Here is a 23,410-nt window from a genome sequence, read left to right as displayed (position 1 = left end):
TTAATGCCACAAAACGAATGCATTTGTTTATCTAGCCCCTTACGTGACTGCAAGGGCTATTGTTTATCATACTTTGATTCAGTAGCTTGTTTATTGTGCTTTGTTTAATTACATGTTTACATGAACAGCCACCACTGTAAACAACATGTTTTTCACCAATAGACTATGCAATGCCGCCCTCCGTAGGATCTATAATAATACAATAAAAAAAGAAATTTATTATTAAAAAAATGAAAAAAAAAATGTATTAAAATTTTTTTTGTTAAAAAATTAAAAAAAACGAACGTTCGAACGTTCGTTCGATAAACCCTGGCGAACGTTCGAACCCTAAAAACAGGGTTCGGGCTCAGCCACTGCGCGCGCGCGCGCATGCGTGTGCATGTGCGTGTGTGTGTGTGCGCGCGCGTGTGCATTCGCCACACTATGAGGCTATGCTAAATTACAGGTAATATATCAGTGTTGTGCGTGGGCTGAACGAACAGCCGGCCCTTTGCGCAAGTTATATTTTGGGAAGGGGTGAACTTGGAGTTTTGAATAAAATTCTGCATGCAAAAAAAAGTTCTGCATGAGTGTTCCATTGGTGGTTAACGTACTCTTGCATTCGTTCGTTACACAGCCCGTAGTGAACCGAAGGTCCAGTACTGAAACGGTTCAGTACGGATAGGTGTATCATTACACCCCTAGTTATAGTCTACTCTTTTTGACATTATCTTCAACAATCCTGATGCAGAAACAGAGATCCTGCGACTATTTTGTTCAAAAGGAAGATAGATTTGTATTTATATCATGGGCTATATACAATATATATATATATATATATATATATATATATATATATATATATATATATATATATATATATATATATATAAATATTTTCTATCTTCTAAATAATATTTAAAAAATGTATTGTGAAAACTGTGAGACTGTAATATTTCCTCAGACAATAATTGTACCATCAAAATCTCAAATCATGACATCCCTAGTCCGTGTATGTGGCGACACTGATGGTTTCGGGGAGCTACCACCCTGCCTGAAAACAAATCTAGGGAAACACTGATAGCTGCCCGCTATAAACCTTAGGGTTACAAAACCTTCATATTGTGCGAGTCTTTCTGCTCGGACAAGCTGTTGGATTTAGCAAGCTACCGGTGGATCGATTTCTAGAACTACGGTCATGAGAAAGTTGAAATCATATCACAAGACCCAAAAGAACCCGTGCCAGGCAGCTGTACCGAGCCTTTACCTCAGGGTCCATCTCCTCCAGGGCCGTCTCCAGCTGTTTGAGCTCCTCGGCAGACAACTGGTTAAGGATCTCATCCTCGTCGATCTCCTTGTACTTGTCCAGGTCCTTCTTGTAGGACAGTGCCATGGTCCCTGCTACAGCTAGCTCGCTACGTACTACTACAGCAACACGCAGAACAGATGACTACTGCTCCTCAGGATCCCAGCTTCAGAACCAGAGGGGAAGGTAGGCTACCTAGACAGAAGATGAGAGAAAAACTCATTTGGTTTAGCTGCATTTAAAAACGTAATAAAAACATTAATCACACATTAAAAAGCGGTAATGAGTGATTACAAGAGCACAATAGCGGTCTCTCAGCTCTGATGAATGAAGTAGTCCCGAATAAACACAGTGGAGACTAGAAAGAGAGGCTACACCCATAGCTTCTCCTCCCATGACATAGTCTGAATAACACACATGACCTCATGGTTCCCAGAGTCCCTGCACTACCCCACACAGATGAGATGGCCCTCATTCCTCATCACTCACTCTTTTAGAACAGAGACTTGCCCGAGAAGAAGCGCTATTATTCCAACGCGCTGCATTCTACTAGGGATCCACAGATAGCGATAAGCAGCAGAGCAACATCAACAGTGCTTCACGGAGCGTAAACAATAATAGGCGGCGTTCATAATGCAGAACGCAGATTCAAGCGTCCCACACTCTCCGCGACACATACTTGCTCATTACGCACCTCTTTTTACACGGCTCTCCGCTAATCTATCTCGTTATTCTGGTTTTCTCAACACAAGTTTTTTTTTACTTTGGCTATAACACACTTGCAATTAACTTCACTGCTCTTATGTGGGCTGCTACATGGGAGTTCACTTTCCCTACAGCAACCGGGTGCATCACAACAAGTGCTCACCTACGCCTCAAGCATCTTCTGCCTCAAGCACAATGCAATGCAGTCACCTATAATCTACTGCTCACTCCAGAGTCAGCTTTTCTCAGTATCTCCCAACTATTATGCCTATGGGGCTAATCATCCACTCTGTGAATGTTGACATCTTCTGTGATCAAAATAAAAAATTATTAATCATGGGATCATGAAGCTAATGCCTCCCTAGTCCCTACATGGTCATGTTGAGTCTTGCTTTATCATCATTCATGCATTTTATTTTGGGTTTAATTAAAAGCGATACAATTGAAATGTAAAAGAAAATCATGTTTAACAACCCAACACACACACTTGCAAATCGGATTTCTAGCATGCGTGATGAAGATGCATTGATGTGGCCAGGTGTGAATGGAATGTGGAAAATGCTGTCTGGATATTATCCGGAGATAAGAGACACACATTGGACATTGCCGTCTGTTACCCTGGTGCAGTAAAGGAGACGAGCTGGTAGAACAGGCACCACCAAGGCTTAGGCCAGTTTATATCCACAGCTGCAGCGTCGCGGACGAGGCACGGGCATCACGGTCCACATTACATTGGAACAGCCCACTTATCTACGTATAGCTCATCTAACTCAGCGCCGGGAACGGACAAACGAGGGAGGCGACGGCTGCGACTGGCAAGAACAGACGAGGCGGGGTTTGATATAGGTCAATTGAGCCATTTCATCCTTACATCCTCCATTAGACCATCAAGCATCCCACTGTTATTCCAATGTAGTTATGAGAGTCACAGCAGAACCATTAGGGCTTTCTTGGGGCTTTATGGCAGAAGGTAGCCCGCAGGCTAAATGTAGCCTAAGTGATAATAATGATCACAGCATGTGATTCAAAATTCTCTATTCAATAATGGCTAAATCACATTAGGACAATTCTGGTCGTATTCCAGCCCACTGCACTGGCACTAGTGCAGAGGCTCCGGCTCACAGTAAACAGAGCCGACTCCGGCTCATATCAGTGTGGAGGAGATATTCCACATAAGCTGCCGTGTGGCTAAATTCATAAACAACAAGTAAAAACAAGGCGCTGCCTGAAAGTCAAAGCGGATAATAAGCTTTGGTAATGAAAAAAACTAGATAAGAGGTGCCAGTTTATCTGAAGACATGTCAACATGGCTATTGTCTCGCATAGGGATGGGTACCGAATCAGGTACTTTTAACCCTTTCACTGCCACACGACAGAAGGTCAGCCCTTTACTATCACACAACCGACGGCGATGCTCCATCATTAGCATCATTAGCTCCGCAAATGCGGAGCTAATGATGCTAATGATGGAGCATCGCCGTCGGTTGTGTGATAGAAAAGGGCTAACCTATATTGTCACAGTGAAAGGGTTAACCGGCTGCCGTGTGGCAGTGAAAGGGTTAAGGGTACCGACCGAATCACGTCGGTACTACCGAGTACTGATTCACGTGAGATCCGCCGGTGCCACATTTCGGTAAAAAAATAAAAGGTCCGACGACGTTAACGTTTAGTTTCCCACGAAACGAAAACCTATGAAGTGTGCCGCATGTTCATGTTCTGTATCGTTAGTGGCTTAGCTTGGCTTCGCCTTCTGCACTATCTCGCGTACGTGCACGCGTACTGAATAAACCACAAATGTACCTCTAATACCAGTATTAGTCTGACCACACCCCTCATCAGCTTACCTTCATAAGCAGGTGTGTGGTCACCTGCTCTCCTCCTTCTCGCTTTCACCACAAGGAAGAGGTGCCTCGGTAGATCCCCACACTTGACACCATGATGGAAGAAATTGGATTAGGAACAGCTTGGGAAACAAGGATACGTTGACATCATATCTTTATTTTCTCTCTCACTATTTTTCGAGAAAATACGGCGATATTGTCTTCGTACTGGAGTGTCTAGAAGATGATGATCATTCTACAAACCCTCCACCGGTTTTCGTATTGGGAGCACGCCGCTGCATGCTTCTCAACTGCAGTTCCTTGCTGTGTTTGTTGGGGTGAAACCTGTCAGGCCACAGCTGAACTGTCGGACATGCCGCTGTTGTGAGGAGCGGTGCGTTCCAGGTTGGGTGAGTAGTGTTTGCTGGCGGGCTCCACTTGTCTGTTAGTGCTATGGGGGCTACTAGACGAAGTTTATGGAAACCGGCCCCAGGCTAGGGTCCTTTGTTTAGCCGTCTAGGCGACAGAAGGCCTTGGTCTGGCGACCATTATAGTTTTAACTAGTGGGCCGCGACCATTGACACTGGTGATCCCTGTGTGTTCTGGACGAGTGGATTCTCTCTGTCACCGTGTTAAGACCCCATCTTTCATATCCAAATGAGAGTATTCCTTCACGAGGGGATATGTGCATGTAATGTGCGATAGCGGCAGATTCATGTTCAAAGTCAGCTATACAGGCCAGTTGGTACTGTGCTGATTCCGCCGGACGTGTTATTGTCACCGTTGTGAAGCGGTGTTGACGTCTTGTTTTCTCTTTTCTCTTAAAAAGTGAGGAGGGTTCAGAACGGCGGCCTGTCTGGGTGAGTGTTATGTCATTGTTTACATGTTCATAGCTTACGGTTAGCCGGTCGGTGGCCTGGCGCGGGGAGCTTGGCTTCTCGCGCGCCGCCGGGAGCTCGCTCCTGATCGCGTGCGTCGTAGATCGGCGTCTCGCGAGCGGAAGCGATAGCACCCGAACGGCTGGAGCAGCCGTTAGCTTGATGCTATTCTGTTGAACGTGCTTTGATTTTTAACATGTTTTACACTCTTGACCACGACGTCATCCTTGACAGGGGATGTTCGTCAACCCTGCCCGAGCCTAGACGGGGATTGCGTCAACAAAGAGGACTGTAGCGACTGGTGGAGCGGCGACGCTGCCCGGATCGAACAACACGGGACGCTTGTGACTGCACTTCGCTGATCTGCGTTCCGGGCAGGTACGGGGTTGGCCAGACCCTCATAACACGTCTTCTGGTTTTACCTTGCTAAATGTATTGTGAATGACGGTGTTTTTTCCCAAAACGTGTGTTGTTGCAATGCATTTGAGATACGTTGCGGGTTGTGTGTGAGCTGTTTTTGTCACTGGCAGTAGCTTCCCCGTGCAGGTCGTGATGTATTGATCTGGTTGTTGTGTGAGAAACATCATGGTGTTTATGTGTACCGTGTACTCACTACTAAGGCAACTAACCTGTGAAGCTATGCTTGGTGACGAGTGAGTAAAAGAATGTTCTTTCTCAGACTGTAATGACAATGGACAGTGAGTTCACACATTAACAGGTTTTCCTGTTTTAACTGGCCGTATTGAGGGTAAAATAGGAGGATTGTGTTTTTCCCCCCCCGGTTCCCTGGGGACTTTATCACCTCCTATCAGACATGTTGTGCATTAATTGTGTCTTTTGTGTGGTAGGGATACGATGTAACTCTCAGCTTGATTGCTGAGGTTGTGCTAAATCTGCTGGAGAAACTTATTTCCTAAAGGGAAATTGGTTTGGTTGCTGTCGTGTGCTTAGCAAGGCCTGTGGTCGATACTAATCAAGAATGATGTATTCTCTCATTGTGATGATGATGGGTTGTGTGTGTCATGTGACCTACAACTGGGTTGTACTGGCCACAGAAGCACATGTGTATGTTGGACCGGGGTTCTTAGAGCCCTCTCTATTCTGTGTTTTTCCTTAGTAAAAATCAGATAGCAGGTTAGCTCGTGCGCTGTGTGGAGCTGTGAAACGCTTCATAGAGCTGACTATGACTGTGTCATATTCTCTTTTTGTCGTTACGTCGTATCATGGGTGTGGGGTCGTAAAGGGGTGAACTGGTAACCTTTCCTCTCCCCATTGTTCTGTCGGTCAGGGGTACACCCCCTGTCCTTCAAGGTTCCCGTCACGTGGCGGTTCGGCACGTTACGGGGGGGGGGGGGGGGGGGGGGGAGGGAGTTCCTGGTCCCACGGCCTGGTATATTGGGCGTGTGCACCGCAGGAATTCCCCCGCCATAGAGTACGTCACCGTGCGCGTCTCTGTTGGTAGGACTTCCGTGTGCTGTTCAGGTCCATGTGATGGATCTGTTTTCAGGGGGGGTGGTCAGGGCTCCTCCTCACCAAGCGCCTACTCAGGCCTTCTGTGAGTTCGGACTCCTTCTTCCATGTGATCCATGTGAGGAAGCCTCCATCAGAGTACAGAGCCTTCCTCCTCAGATTGTCAAAGTGAGTGGACCCTCTAGAAGGGTCCTTTTCTATTGTATGTATATTCGATTCAATTCGTTTATTGAGTGTGTATGGGTTCGGTGCCTCTTCCCCGGAGGCCCTAAAACCAGTTTTTTACATGGCTCAAGGTGCAATATATTCTTTTCAATCTGTACAGCTCGCGTGGGAAGTCTCTCTGGGGATCCCCGTCTCTTTCCTATGGGAGGGTGGTGGGATGTAAAAATGTGAACATTTTTTACCCCGGCTGTGTAGACTGGGATACATACTGTTGATGCTTCCTTCTTTCTATTCCAGAAGTGTTGGAGTTAGGGAGTGTCACACCCCTCTTGTCGTTCCCCTGGGCGCCTTGGGGATTCAATGACAGGTCTAAATAGCCTGTTCATTGATGGGGGTGTGTCCCGACGCACGTATAGTGCTAGCTCGCTGTAAACAGGCGATTGACTGGCACGCCTTAGTTGCTTGTGGTTGAAACAGCGTTTTTATAAAGCAACTGAGATGGGGGTTTTTCCTCTTCCGGCGACCACATCCCATGACCTGGGTGGGTTGTCGACGGATCCTCGTTCATGTCTGGGGGATGATGACGGGATGGATCTGAACATATGTAGTGGGGTCTCACGCCCTTGGGGTGGGCCACCAGGCGCGGTTCGTCCCGACGTCTGGGTGGCGCCTTCTTTTCATGTTAAGATCAACACGCATATCTGCCCTTCTCCTGGGGCATGTCGGCGTGGTTAGGGCACGGGACTGGTTCTGGTCACGCTGGTCCAGATCAGTTGAACCCGTTGTCCGCCGGGGATGCAGATCTGCTGTTCTGGTACCCTGAGGGACTTGGGCTTTTTTCAGGGGGAAAAATGCCAGGTCGGTCTGGGTGTCACAGGGTTAAGCGCTATGGAGACCCTGGTTGGGTATGTTTTTACTCAGCACTGTCGTCATGGCTTACAGCCATGCCATTCTGTACGCGCTCGATCTCGTCGGATCTCGGCCGCTACACAGGTTGGTCCTGGTTAGTACTTGGTTGGGAGACCGCCGGGGAATACCAGGTACGGTGTGCTTAGGGGCTGGTTCTCCATTGTTTTTCGCTCCTCTCTCACGCATGGCGAAGAGGGGCCTGTGGGGGTGGTTTTTTGACCTCCTCTGGTGACCCTGTGCTTCCCGTACCGCCAGGCCCGGTCCGAAGTGATGTTTGCGACCCGTAGGCCTGGGTTAACCCTTTTTGGAAACTGAAACACTTGTACTGCGGTATAGCCGGTGTATACCCGCAGGTGTGTTTTGGAGTTTTTTCTTGAGGGGTTATAGGAACAACCACCGCATTGGGTAACACCGAGGTGGTTGGTTCCCTGGTGTGTTGGAGCAGTGTCAACTCCCGGGTTCACCGGTTGAGGGTGCCCCTGCACGTTCATGACGTCTGCCAATCGTGTCAGCCTTCTCTGCCTCGACCCCTCTGGGTGGGGGTTGTTAAATGGAGGCTTGGTCATGCAACACCGCCAGCTTACGCTCCTTCCGCCGGGGCGGCTGTGTTCGGCTGTCCCCTCTGGCGCCTGTCTCGTCCGCAGTCTCCAGGCTAGGGTTAACAGCCTGTTGCCTGGTTTTTCCCCGGTGCGCTGCCTGCTTCCGTTGGTTAACCTTTTTTGTGTGCTTACGGCCATGCTGACTGCCTATTCTGCAGGGTCAGTGTGCCAGGCGGTGTACTATTGGGGGGACGGGGCCCGCTCGGCTTACTGGCCTGGTTGGTTCCGCCTGGGAATACCAGGTGCAGTAACTGAGGGGCCTTTGTCCGAATACGCTGGCGATGTGGGGGGCGGGGCACTACGTGCCCACCTGGTGGGGTCTTGATGCTGGCATCATGGACTTCTCCGGGCCCCCATTCCAGGGAGTCCAGTCCTTTTGGTGGGTCTGGGTCTTCCTTCGTGCTCCGCTGCTACGGCCTTGCCACGGGGTTGGGTTTGCCCTTGACCCCGTGATTCTGGGGGCAGTAACGAGGTTGTTCCTCCGTTCGTTCCCGGGTGGCATGCGGGTTGTGCGTGTGTGTAGTCGTGGGTCAAGCCACGGTCTGCTCACCCTGTGCGTTGAGTTGCTTGAGTGCCTCTTCGCACGGTCGGGTCCGTCGCCCTCCCGTGACGTCCCTAATAGGGGGGCTACCCTCCATTAGGGGGGGTCGGGGGGGCTCGGCCCTCCCTGTTCTGATGGTTTTGGGGGGCTGTCAGCGGGGTGTATTTGTCAGCCAAGTGGCTCCGCTTGGCCTCCCTTGTGCAGAAGGCGAAGCCAAGCTAAGCCACTAACGATACAGAACGTTAGGTTATGACTATAACCAAGTTCTGTTAGTTAGGGGCGATGCTTGGCTTCGGACGGCCGCTGCAGCCCTTGACCTCACCTTGTGGTGAAAGCTTGGGAAGGAGGAGAGCAGGTGACCACACACCTGCTTATGAAGGTAAGCTGATGAGGGGTGTGGTCAGACTAATACTGGTATTAGAGGTACATTTGTGGTTTATTCAGTACGCGTGCACGTACGCGAGATAGTGCAGAAGGCGAAGCCAAGCATCGCCCCTAACTAACAGAACTTGGTTATAGTCATAACCTAACGTTAACATTCACACGCACAATACACGCTTACCTAGGATTTTACTTGATTCAACAACAAAGCAGCAGTCAGGGCAATGGCAAGCCGGAAACGGTCGCAAGTGTGTTGTTATACTTTACAACGCTCGCTGCAATATTATAGATGTATATTAACAAATACGTCATTAGTTTGCGTTGCCAAGCTTGTTGATAGCCTACTCCATCTGATATTCCATAGCAACGAGACATCTTTAGGAACAATTTTTCTGCGACAAATTCACTGAAATCGATATAAAAGACCCTAGAAGTCTGTATTCATCCTATATTTTCCAGACGTAAACTGCTGTATAAAAGCAATAATACATTCGAAGCCTGTGGTATGTCGTGAATATTGCCACGGCTGTGATGTGACGAGAGCTACGTTCTCGTGCCTGCGGTCGCATCACAGGCACAGCCATGGCAATATTCATGACATACCATGGCTTCTCGTGTATTATTGCTTAAATAGAATACATTTGTGGAGAGAAATATCTAATTAATTATTGTTCTCTATGTTTTTTTCCAATACAATTCTTTGATATATATTTATATATATATTTTTTTATATTTATATAATATGGTATAACTCATGTATACCTTGATCTGACTAAACTGAAGCATATATATTCTGATATCGCCAGGTTGTCCTGAAAAGAAAGATGTATATCACTTAATTTGACAATACAGGATGGAGGTTTTACATGCATTAAGTCGTTGCGTGCATTGCCCCACTGTCGGCCTGGGGAGGGTGTAGACTATCACATGCCTCCTCCAATACATGTGGAGTCGCCAGCCGCTTCTTTTCAGTAGGGACGACTGACCAAGCCGGAGATACCGCTGACCGCTGGATTCGATCGCAGAGTCTCTGCGGTGGTAGGCGAGTGCTTAGTCCACTGCTCTACCCAGCCCTGCCACTGTTTGGTACATTCTTAAAAAGAAAGAACACGCTGGTGAGCTCAGCAACACCAAAAGACCCGGAAGACCACAGAAAACAACTGTGATTAGTGATGCACGATATATCGGCCGCCGATATAATATCGGCCGCCGATATAATATCGGCCGATATGGCAGTTTTTTTTACACATCGGTATCGGACCGATATCAAGATAGGGCCGATATTTATAAAAAAAAAAAAAAAAAAAAAATCTTTTTACATGTTTTGGCCTTAAATAGTTTCAAAATATCAGTCATTTCTGAAAATAAGTTACAAAAGTAAAAAAATTATGCGTTTTGGAAAATAGCTCTTTATTTGATTATCATAAAAAAGTGTTTTCTATACAGAGATATCGACATCGGTAAATATCGGTATCGGCCAGAACAGCAATATTAATATCGGTTATCGATATCGGCCACAATTTTCACATCGGTGCACCACTAACTGTGATGGATGACAGAATAATTTTTTCCCTGGTAAAGAAAAACCTCTTCACAACAACCAAGAACAATTTGTGTCAAAAAGGCTACTTCAGAGAAGGCTTCACCAGAGTGAATACAGAGGGTTCACCACTAGATGTAAACCATGTGCCTCAAAAACAGGAAGACCAGATTAGAGCTTAGAGAGCATGTACGGCTACTTGGCTAGCAATGGAACTGGTTCCCTTGTATTCATTCATTGATTGTGTGACTGCTAACAAAAGCAGCAGGATGAATTCTGAAGTGTTTCGGGCAATATTATCTGCTCATATTCAGCCAAATGCTTCAGATCTCATTGGACAGCGCTAGGATACCCAACTCTGTACTTTTAAGGGTACCAACTAGGGATGCCCCGATCACGTTTTTGCCACCGATACCAATCACCGATCTTCTATGAGCCGATACCGATCGTTTTTGGTTTTGTTATAGATAAAAACATGTTTTTAAATAATCTAACCCTAACTAACCTTACTGTCATGCACTTGTCCTAATATACTAACCTACACTGTAGCACCAACATTGTTACTCAGCTGAGTTGTGCCCTTCCTGATGACTTGTCGTACAGATCTTGTAAGTCGCTTTGGATAAAAGAGTCAGCTAAATGACTAAATGTAATGTAAATACCCATTGTTCAATTAATAAACTGAAGAGACTGGGATCATTCTTTTGTGCAAGGCAACATCAGGCTTGACTTAAAACATTACTTTCCTAACTTAGTGAAACTAAATGTAACAAATTAGAAATTAACACATAGATATATGTATAGAATTCTTATTTCGATATGTCGATAAAGGTTTATTCTCTTTTTTTTATTTTATTTTTTATTTTTATCTTTAGGTTATTTATCACAATACTTCATTACAGTAAGGGAAGGTGCAAGACCAAAAGCGACATTCTATTGTAATAGAATGGAAATGTTAGATCCTATGGCAATGAGCATAGGAAAATTAGGATTACAATGCTCAGTTTGGGCAATCCGGTGGACCATGGGAGAAAGTCAATTGCGGAGGATGTGTTCTTGGAACACAGGCATGTTCGACTTTCTGGGTGAGGGGAAAATAGGGGATTTTTATTTGTATATATATATGTTTTTAAGCTCAGCTCTCAACGGGACCTCATTAATTGGATGTGCATCTATTGTAGCTTCATACTCCAGAAACATTACCAAAAACTACACGAAAACATGCATAGACTATGGCTAGTTTGAATATAATGGTATGGAACACCGGTGGGATAAACAAACAACACAAGCGCAAAAGTGTGCTTACACTGATGAAAAAAGAACATGTGGACGTGGCTCTATTAAGCGAAACGCACATTTTAGAGGGAGACATAAATACGTTAGCGGATAACATATACCATAATATTAGTCACTCTTCTTTTGCTACGAGAACTAGAGGGGTAGCCATAGTCGTCAGACGCAAATTAAATATCGAATTGAAAGGGGTATGGTCGGATGCTGAGGGGCGCATAACTATAGCTAGGATCATACACAATAACAGGAAAATTGCATTGGCAGCGGTATATGCCCCGAATTTGTACGAAGTGGGTTTCTTCACTTCACTAACAGGAGAAATGTTAAACCATCCCGAGTACTCATATATAATAGGTGCGGATTTTAATGCCATTTGGAACCCAAGGATGGACAAAACTTACCTTTCCTTCTCCAGCGAACAAAAGAATTCATCTAAAGCATTAAAAGATTGGTCGAAATCAACAGGAGTAACTGATTTATGGCGTTCACTTAACCCCATGACCCGCAAGTACTCCTGTCGTTCGGCGAGACACAACACACTATCCAGAATTGATTACGTCTTTGCATCCCCGAGAATATTTGATAAATATGAAGTGGAAATGACACCCAATGCGCTATCGGATCACTGCTACTTAATCCTGAAAGCAACATTTGGTACACTATCTACCCGGGCCCCAAGATGGCGTTTTAATTCGATGCTGCTTAACAACAAGGAATTCATTACACAAATTAAAGAAGCTCTCACAGTATTCCTACAAGATAATGCTAACTCGGTGCAAGATCCCAGAATATTATGGATGTCGGTAAAGAATATGATCAAGGATTTCTCGGATAGATTTACCTCCATATTGCGCAAAAATCAAAACACAAAACTGTCTGAAATGGAAACGCTTTACTCAACGCTTTTTAATTCTTTAAAATACAACAACTCTACTAGACTAGATAACCAAGTTAACATTCTAAAGACAGAGATCAAAGCAATGTACAGACAAAAATCGGAATTGCAAATACGCAGCACTAGACAACAGCAGTACTTCCAAGGTTCTAAACCTAGTCACCTATTAGCCATGCGACTAAGAATTAATGCAAAATTTGCAGATATAACTGCCATTAGGAAACAACAAGCTCTAGTAACAGAACCCAAAATAATAAACGATACATTCAAAGAATTCTACTCTGATTTATATAACTCAGAAACGACCTTTGATCAAGACAAATTAGACACATATCTTAATCAAATTACTCTCCCTAAACTTACGGATGAAGACGCTAAACAGTTAGAAGTACCGATCACATTAGAAGAACTCAAGAAGGCCATATCCGGAATGAAAAACGGCAAAGCTCCGGGAATTGACGGTATCCCATCAGAAATGTACATTTCTTGCTGGGACATATTTGGACCCTTATTACTAAATATGATCTTATACTCAGTCAAAGAGGGAAGCTTCATTGAACACCAAAATACCGCACTCATTTCAGTTCTTCACAAAAAAGACAAAGACCCCACTGAATGCGGTAGTTACCGTCCTTTAAGCCTCCTCGGAACCGATGTCAAACTGTACTCTAAGATATTAGCCATCAGATTGCAAAAGCATATGACGTCTTTAGTTCATCCGGACCAAACAGGCTTCATAAAAGGTCGCCTGATCAATGATAACATAAGGCGAATACTGCACGTACTAGATACAGACAAAGAGGACATCACACCTAAGGCGATACTATCCCTGGATGCTATGAAAGCATTTGACAGGTTGGAATGGTCGTTTCTATGGGCAGTATTGGAAAGGATGGGGTTAGGAAAAGGTTTCATTGATATGATTAAAGTACTATACAAGGACCCATCGGCCAGGATTACAACAGGCACATTCTACGGTTAAAATGTTATTATTGACTATTTTTGTTTTATCCTGTTTCTGTACTTGCATATATTTTAACCACCTTTACTGAAAGTTTCATTATACATTGTGTGTTGAGTACTGACTTTTAATAAGTTTTGTTTTGCAATAATAAAAAAAATTTAAAAAAAAAAAAAAAAAATTCTTATTTCTTATTATATTATAAATTAAAAAAATTAAAAAATTAAAGAAAAATGCGATTACATTTTTATTTATTACAGATACCCGATCCAGCTATTTTAGTGAATATCGGCCGATACCGATCGCTGGCCAATCGACGCGGGGCATCCCTAGTACCGACTGAATTACATTCTGTACTGCCGGGCGAGTACCGATTCACGCTTGATCAATCGGTGCCACATTTCAGTACCTTGAGAGCAGGTACTAGACCCGCCCAGGTAGAAAATAATCAGAATTCCAATGATGTGCAATTGTCATTTCATAATAGACACAGACCAGCGCGGACCTTACATTTTTTGAACTATGACATCTAGCTATTCAGCCCTGCATTCGACAGCCCTGTTACAACTCCTCTCATGAGTTGCACTGTTTCTGTGTGAAACTGCGTCTAACGTGCTTTGCATCCTCACCATTCCCGTTTTCCCAAGTCACGGTAAAAAGTTAAACCTAAAATAAGTTACGTGAGCTGCTAACCTTAACTAAGCTTGTCCCAAAACAGTTAAACTAGCCCTGGAAACGCTCACAGCTGAAAAATACGACGGGGCGAGATACATTTAATTTTCATGGAGGTCCAATAGTGAGGAATGGGAGGGGCTGAGCCTGAGACAGTCTCTCTCACTATACGTTCAATGATTTTAAGTAGCCAAAAGTTACACTGTAAAACCTAAAAGGATAGTTGATGATAATAAACATTTTACTTCATTAGCTGAAATATTCTAAAATCATTAAGTCTGCTATGAGCCATTCTCCCTTTCTGTGTACAGTCCCCTCCCCATCATATGTATATACTCTGTCAGGATCTAGGGGTAACAGTACTGTATATTTGAATACCGTTTATGTCACAAATGTATCAGTACTAAATACCTATATGTCCCTATGCCATAAATGTCATGTATGTTGTGTATGTCATAAATGTCTATATGAATTGAAAATGGGGGACCCTGATGGAAACAAGACGAACGTCTTTCTCAGGTCTGCATCCCCTTAACAATTGTGTGTATTGAGCCGTACTGTATTGTACCCATTCTGCAATCTGTTAAATAAAGTTTTCATTCATTCATTCATTCATTCTGTGCGTGCGCGTGCGTGCATGTGTGTGTGTGTGTGATATACATATTACTGTAATGTTGTGGAAAAAAAGTCAGCACACCGTCTGCCGTGTTCCCAAGTTTAATTTACTTTAACACAACGTTTCGGCCTGTGGCCTTTTTCAAGTGTCACCAACATGTGAAAAGGGGTCGGGTATAAATACATACATATTAAGGGTCAAGGTTGAACCAGGTCAAGGTTCAAATCAATTAGCCTATAGGCTACACATTTACAAAACATACTGCAGCTCAAGTGCCAGAACATACGGTACATAGTTACAATGACAGTAGTTAGATGTAACACACCTTCACATGCAAAATAGAGAAAAAAATATATATAATAAGAAAACTTAAAAAACAGAAATTAATTAAAAAACAGAACCAGACAGAATGTGTGTATTTACAGGAAGGGTTTAATGTCAAACTCTTCATTCAGTCCAAGAGGGGCCATAGTCTGCAGGGTGTGTATGGTAGGTCTCTCTCTGCAAAAGTAGTTTGCTATGGTATACTACGTATACATATTACTATCCCATCTCTTGGTGATATTTAAACATTAAGAAATCAACATAAAAATGGTTCTAGGAATAACTAAATGTTCTAAATAAATAACAATGTTGAAATGTAGAAGTTTGGACTACTGAAATACAAATGTGAACGGTACCCAACGCTAGGCAGCACTTCACAGTGCAGATTGACAATGACCTTTCGCATCCTGCGAAAGCAACTAAAGAGTTTAAGGTAAAGAAGTGGAATGTTATGCAATGGCCAAATGAATCACCCGACTTGAATCCAATTGAGCATGCATTTCATTTGTTGAAGACAAAACCGAAGAGAAAATGCCCCAAGCAGGAAGGCCTGGCAGAGCATCACCAGGGATGCAACCCAGTGTCTGGTGATGTCTATGGGTTCCAGACTTCAGGCCGGCATCGACTGCAAAGTATTAAGTATTAAAAGTGACCATCTTATTTATGGAGTTAGTTTGTCCAATTAGTACCAATTACTCTGTCCCTTAAAAAGGGGGGTGCACATGTAGAAATTGTTTTAATTCCTACACTGTTCACCTGGATGCAAATACCCTCAAATACCCTTAAATCTGAAGGTCTGCACTTAAAGCACATCTTGATTGTTTAATTCCAAGTCCATTGTGGTAGTGTACAGAGACAAAATAGTGTCAATGTCCAAATATGTATGAACCGACTGTATAATACACACAATATTCTTATGACACCATCAACCAAGCATTACATTATCCCTGCAAAACCCTTTCGACTCAACCGAGTCCAAGAGAAGAGTGTCTTGTTTATGATAAGGCCCAGTACTGATGACTGTCGAGACAGGAGTAATGGAGCGTGCAGACCAAGGTAATGACGGTAATGGGTGGGCTGAGGAGATACCTCAAGACACAGAGGATCCATTAGTCCAGTCTGATCGATAACCCTTCTTCTACTCCTCTCCTCCTCCTGCTGCTAATCCTGCCTGCCGGATAACAACAGATGGTTGGAGGCCAATAATAACACTGACCTGTCCCTGTCCACTTCTTAATGGCCCCTACAGACTACTTTCACTGCACACACACACAGCAACACGGGAAACAGGTTCATCTCATAGTTTACTTTAGTGCTGTATGCGGTCTCAAATGGATTCCCTACATAGGCTGAGCCATTCTCACCTGTTTATTGCAGAAACACACTTTGGACGGGTAATGGGGAAGATGTTATCATGTAATTTATTAGGCTATCACACACACTCATTAGGCTGTACGCTGAAAGTGATGTTAAGTATAGCATAGGAGTTTGACAACAAACCAAAAACCATTCAACTTGCGCAAAACTCTCGCACAGTATATATAGTTAGTAGTAGTGTAGGGTAGTTAGTAGTGTTAGTGTAGTTAGTGTAGGGTAGTTACTTACTAGTGTATGTTAGTAGTGTATGATAGTTAGTAGTGTAAGCAAGTACAGTTAGTGTAGGATAGTTAGTAGTGTATGGTAGTTAGTGTAACTAAGTATAATTAGCTAGTAGTGTAGGATAGTTAGTAGTGTAGGATAGTTAGTAGTGTATCTAGTTATTGTGTAAGTATAGCTAGTATAGTTAAAGGCAGATAAATGAAAGTAGTGGTTATTTCATTATTACAGAACACAACCCCAGGGTACAAATCAAGCTATTCTTAGAACAACCCAGTTTTTCTGCCTAGGGAAAAAGTCTATATATATACTCCTCCACTGTTCTCTCTCCGTTTCTTCTCTTTTCAACCCACTCTTCTCCAAGCCCCTGTTCATCAGCTTCGCTGGTGTGCAACAGACCCAGGGTAGTTGGAGAAAAGCAGACTATGATGGAAAACAGATGGAGCGAGAAGGGGTGAGAGAGAGAGGAAGGCCCCATATGTGTTGTTGGTGGCAGGGTGTATTCCCTCAAATACAGTTAAAGGGGAACACCACCCAAATTAAGAATTTCAATATGTTATTTTCATGGCCATGGAAAGTTCAGTCAATATTTGTGAAAATTAGGTACTGAAGTATGAAGTCTGGAGCTCGTCCATTGACAATGAATGGACCCCCAGAAAGTTTGTTTTATTTTTCATACCCTAATGAATGTATTCAATAGTAGTGTCAGTGTTTCCCCTATATGCATTCAGCAGCTAATTAGGACCGCCGCTGCTATGAACTAGACTATTAAAAAAAAAAATATATATATATATATATATATAATATATATATATATTTTTTTTTATCATTTCATTTGGGCTGTGGGGGGTGCTTAATGTAAAAGACTGACCTGAGGAAAAGGCTGCAGGGAGAAAGCACTGCAGTCTAGTCGATTTTGTGGTTTGAGGCTTTGAGCACAAAGTTAATCATAGATCTTGCCTCTTTATTTTGCTCTCAAAGTGCACCAGATTGATGCATTTAACTTTAAAATGTAAAAATACCCCCCGGACCCCCCTAGCGGCAATTTTTTTTCAGGAGAAACACTAAATCCACAAAGAATGGATTGCACGGAGCAAGTTGCACCCTTACTTACAATTCATTATGAAATGAAAATGGGGGACCCTGATGTATGAATGAATGAATGAATGAATGTAAACAAGATGAAAGTCTTTCTCTGGTCTGCATCCCCTTAACAATTGTGTGTATTGAGCTGTACTTATTTAGGGATGCACGATAATTATCGGGCTGATATCAGCTATTATGACGTCATCCTGATAAACCTGATAAAATTATTGATAGCTCTGATAATAAAATAAAAAAAAATTATTTTATTTTTTTTACACTTTTTTTTTTAAACTTTTTTCTTTTCATGTCAACGTTCACACACACAATATATGCTTACTTAGGATTTGACTTGATTCAACAACAAAGCAGTCGGGGCAATGGCAAGTCAAAAACAGATTTGGATTTTTTTTTTTTTCACAACTGAGGTAGGTAGATTTTTTAGAGACTAAAGTACCGAAAAAAGGTACCGTTGGGTACCGGTATCGATTCACAGGTACCGGTACCCATCCCTATTGACAAAGCACAATACCTGTTGGTTTTTAGTTCACTCATTGTTCAGGGAAACACATTGTTAATGACATTGACGGATTGTGAATTTTGTGATTGACTCAAATTATATTTATTTGGAAAAATAAATATAGTCACTTTATTTGAAGAGTCAAAACTGTTCTCTTGGCTTTGTTTTGTTCATAGTAGTAACGCTCATGTCATGATCAATCTGGTTAGGTCAAAACTACAGGAATATACATAAATAAAAAAAAAATTATAATACAATAAATATATATATATCGGTATCGACCTTGAGGAGCAGAAAGTTATCGATGTCGGGGTCAAAAAAAATCAATATCGTGACGTGCACCCCTTGTACCCATTCTGCAATCTGCTAATAAAATGTTCATTCAATCAATCAGCACGGTGATTGATTGAATGAAAATGTTATTAACAGATTGCAGAATGGGTACAATACAGTACGGCTCAATACACACAATTGTTAAGGGGATGCAGACCAGAGAAAGACTTTCGTCTTGTTTACATCAGGGTCCCCCATTTTCATTTCATAATGAATTGTAAGTAAGGGTGCAACTTGCTCCGTGCAATCTATTATTTGTGGATTTAGCCCCGAGTGTCATCAGTACTGAATCAGAGAATGTAGTACCGATGAACCTCTCCCTGGGTGCTCTCAAGGTCACCTATAAAATCTTTCCCAATAGACCTGTCTCAAACCCTGCCCCTTTTCTTGATCCTCCAATCACAACTGTCGCTTACCTCGGACAAACTTGGTTTGTCCGAGGTAAGCGACAGTTGTGATTGGAGGATCAAGAAAAGAGGGCAGGGTTTGAGACAGGTCCATTCATGGTCTATGTATGGAGCAGCTTCAGAATGTACGTGACATCACACATTTGAGCTCTAGCCTTCTAGTTTGGATTAGGGAGAGTTGTTCATGTTCATTCATATTTTTGGACTATACATGTTATCCCTGAAATTCCAATTGTACATAAATCAAAGCGAAAACAACAAATCGAATGTGCACATACTCGTGATGGGCGACACATTAAGTCCATGGCAGGATGGCATGGCATGAATAGAATAGACTTTTAATTGTCATTGCACAGTATACAACGACATTTCAGGGGAGCTCCCACAGACCGTAGTACATATCCATACATGAACACATATAACACTGTACATAACAGAATATTTTAAATAATAAAGTGCATAATGGGTGGTAATCAGAGATTATCAAGTGCAGTGGTAAGTGCACGGTGCACGTGAGGGGACAGTCAATGAGTATTTAACTGTGCTTGGGGGAAAAAGCTGTTCTTAAATCTTGTACTCTTGGCATGTATGGACCGGTATCTCCTTCCTGAGGGAAGGAGTTGGAAGAGGTGACCTGTATTGGCCGATATTCACTCTAAAAATACGAGATTGACGATAGGACTAATATTTCAATCCAGTTATGTGAAGCAAAAATTGCTAACTATATGCATCAACTGGTAGCCTTTCTAAGCAATGTTGAATTGAATTCCATCTATCAGTGAATACAATCTATTTATTTATTTCAGCACTATGAGACTGATCTATTTTTCACAAGCGACCTGTTTACAATAGACGTGTAAAAACACGTTGGACAAACAAGTAGGCTACAGTTGTTCAGACAAAAAATCATCCTCCAAAGGAATTAAATGTTCTAACTACAAGGTTTTCTGTAGTTCATTCCATTCATACAGGGAATATTCAAAACCACTTTTGTCAAGCTCAGTTTTTACATGTATAATATATAAAGCCAAGTAATCCTGTGACCAAGTAGACCATATGTGCTGTATTTAAACGTAAACAAAGATCAAAGATAATAGGGGAGTTTCATAAGCAGAGCCGTATAGATATTGATAAATAAAATGCAATGCATATTATCTTAGTTAAAGAAGGCCATCCCACTGTTGCATATGAAATACAATGGTGAGTGAGAAATGCATCTCCAGTGATAACACGCAGTGCACTATGACTATGATACATCATACACAGCCTTGAGGGGTTTCAAGGTGGAGGCAGAGGCATCCGTGTACTTATCATAAGGGCACAACAATGGCCGAAGAGCAAAACCAGGCATAATCTGCATACTTTTCTGATTGACGGATTCCACTTTATAAAATAGCCTTCTGCTAGAAAACACGTTATCTTTAGTTTTTATCAAAAAAGTTATTAAAATGGTTCTCTTCGGCCATCGACAAGTATCTTGCGTTTTATTATTAATATTAAACAAAACATTTATATTGATATTGGTATCAGAAAAGTCGTAGTGATCGGTATTGGCTGGAAAAAATATCTCAGGCAGTATGGGAACTGAGAAGAGAGAGGAGAGAGGAGAGAGGAGAGAGGAGAGAGGAGAGAGGAGAGAGGAGAGAGGAGAGAGGAGAGAGGAGAGAGGAGAGAGGAGAGAGGAGAGAGAGAGAGAGAGAGAGAGAGAGAGAGAGAGAGAGAGAGAGAGAGAGAGAGAGAGAGAGAGAGAGAGAGAGAGAGAGAGAGAGAGAGAGAGAGAGAGAGAGAGAGAGAGAGAGAGAGAGAGAGGATATAGGAGTTCAACTAACACATCTCCCCAGACAAGACACCGTCTACCCCACCCACACTCAGTCAAGACCCACAACATACGCAAATTATGTAATGAAGATGGAATTCAAGGAGTGCCCCTCTCAGTTTGCCAAGACAAAATATTTAGCTTGCTGCCAACTGTACCCATCTTCACACTTCCTGAAATACTAATGACAGAATCATGACTGTGCTCAGTGTTCATTTTAAGTGTCTCTCTCTCTCTCTCTCTCTCTCCAGTCTCCACTGAAGCATAAATCAGGCGTAGGAGTATCAGGGTCTATGAAACCTGTTCATCAGCGATAATGTATGATGAATTGAAAATGGGGGACCCTGATGTAAACAAGACGAAAGTCCTTCTCTGGTCTGCATCCCCTTAACAATTGTATGTATTGAGCTGTACTGTACTGTACCCATTCTGCAATCTGTTAATAAAGTTTTCAATCAATCAATCAATCAATCAATCAATGCTGTATAGAAGTATGTGATGGTAGCAGCACACAGCAGCCATATCAGAAATGCCAAGTCAGCAATGATGATGACCATGATGAGTTCCACTTAATGACAACAGACACTATGCGGGGGGTTTGCAGGGAGGGCGGGGGAAACTCACACTGCCCTATACACTATACAGTCCCCATTGTATTCCTCGAGATCTGAGCCACACCCTGCTTTTAATAAAGCACTGCTGAACAAATAAGCCTCGTCATGTCAGAGATAAGAGATTGCCGCATACAGGCTCATGAACAAGAGCCTTACTAAGCCATGGGAATACTGCCTTTGTGTTGTTGCCACTAACAATGAAAGCAAGGGATAATAAACAACATCTAGTATAGCAAGCCCGGATGTCACTGTGTGTGAGTCATTATGGTGAAGTAAAAACATCATGTCTTCAGAATATATATTGTAATTATTGTTCAGCCAGACACACACAACAACACATCAGCTATATAATAGACTGATCGTCTGTAATAATATGCCTGCCTGGCTTGCTGGCAGGGAAGGGCTTGGGCTGTTGAACCGCAATGCACCGCATGCAATGGAATGCAAGGAGGGGAGGTTAGTGCATCATCCATACCACCAGCAACAACAACATACTAGACTGACCAAGCTACTGCAAGCTGACAGGCAGGTAGAGAGTGGAGGGATAGAGAGATACCTTGCCATCAAATCATGGTGGATGATGGACATTACAACAACCCTGGAAGGCTGAGAAGAAGCGACAGCCAATGGAAAGCAGCAACAGCTGAGTCTAGATAGCTAGTGAACTATCTTAGCTAAGCTAAGTATCTCCCAAACGTTACTTATTCTCCAACATCGTATCATGATGACTGAAGAGGTGTAAGACTGTACTACTAGAAGCACATCCTGCTAGCTAACGAGGTTTAGCTAGTTTTATTTTGATCCCACTGGTGGCTTGAAATTAAATGAAGCGACTAGCTAGTTAGCAAAGCAAGCTAACTCAGCACTGCCGCAGCCAAACCCACTGGCTCCTAGCATCAAGCCCGTAACGTTCTGTGACTGACTGACAGCCCGTAGTGGCGCAACACTGGAAATCTAGCAATCGAACGTGCATTGAATGAAATGAGAAACCTATAAAGGCCTGGTGTATTTCTTCTCTTACCTATAACTAGCCGACTCCGACTGAAATGCTGCCAAATTGTCCTAATGTTCCCAATGAATGCGAGGTCTCTCTCTCTCTCTAGCAGCGCTTACTTTCTCTCCCACACTCACTTCAAGGCAACAAGGGCGGCAACACAGGAAGAGAGAGAACCAGCGAGTTCTCAACTCTCGATTGAGCCAATCCACTCGTCGGAGAGTCTCTCCCGGGTAAACCAATGAACATCCTCCATTACTATAAACGAGCCCGCCCCTACTCGATCATGTACTAATCCGACAGGCGAGAGCCAAGGCCAGGGTGCGTCTATACGCGGTTATTAGATAGTTTTGGCAGGTTTGGGTACTACTGATCTAATAACATGATCAGCTCGACTTCTGACAACAATGCAGAAGGCAGACAGGGGTAATGACATTTAGATCGGTAAATAAAATACTAGAACTATAGATCTGACCGAACAGATAGTTTCCACAATGTATATGTGTGTGTGTGTGTGTGTGTGTGTGTGTACGCGTGTGTGTGTGTGTACGCGCGTGTGTGTGTGTGTGTCACTGTGGTGTGGCAGCAGGTTGCAGCTGAATGCTGGAGCGCACCGTTCTTAACATCTGAGCAAACACCCGTCGTAACTGCCGCCGTTAACGTAGTAATGTGCAATATGTTCTTGTGGAGATTGTTCTGGACTATGCGGCGATCAAAGTTGCAGCAAGCGCTTCGAAGTGGGAGAATCTACCAACAACAATGGATTCCCCATGACCCGACGCCAATCCACCTGTCGGGCCTGGAGCTGCCACGCCACACAGACGTGTGTGTCTGTGTGTCTGTCTGTGTGTGTGTGAGACTGTGGAGGGGGGGGGTCTCTACTTTCACCCCATCCTCATGAGGGTACCATCTGTGCCTGCAGAGCTGATTGAGCAGAGCAGATCCATAGATCACTGGAAGGAAGAATCATATACTAATAGAAATCCACTGCAC

At 43.4% G+C, this 23,410-nt stretch overlaps 1 protein-coding gene across 1 annotated transcript in view; it reads right to left on the bottom strand.

Annotated features, from left to right (window-relative positions):
- The window catches only part of tmod2 (tropomodulin 2), a 44,397-nt gene extending 21,832 nt beyond the window's left edge, over positions 1 to 22,565 (bottom strand). Inside the window, exons 1-2 of the mRNA XM_084337261.1 lie at positions 22,445 to 22,565; positions 1,247 to 1,480 (exon numbers count right to left, since the gene is read on the bottom strand). Coding sequence (XP_084193387.1) covers positions 1,247 to 1,372 — 126 coding nt within the window. The 5' untranslated portion in view covers positions 1,373 to 1,480; positions 22,445 to 22,565. The remainder of the gene's footprint in view (positions 1 to 1,246; positions 1,481 to 22,444) is intronic.
- Positions 22,566 to 23,410: the final 845 nt, after the last annotated feature.

The sequence above is a fragment of the Notolepis coatsorum genome, assembly GCF_963971535.1.
Source record: "Notolepis coatsorum genome assembly, chromosome: 20".
NCBI lineage: Eukaryota > Metazoa > Chordata > Actinopteri > Aulopiformes > Paralepididae > Notolepis > Notolepis coatsorum.
This window is presented reverse-complemented; position numbering and strand designations above follow the sequence as displayed.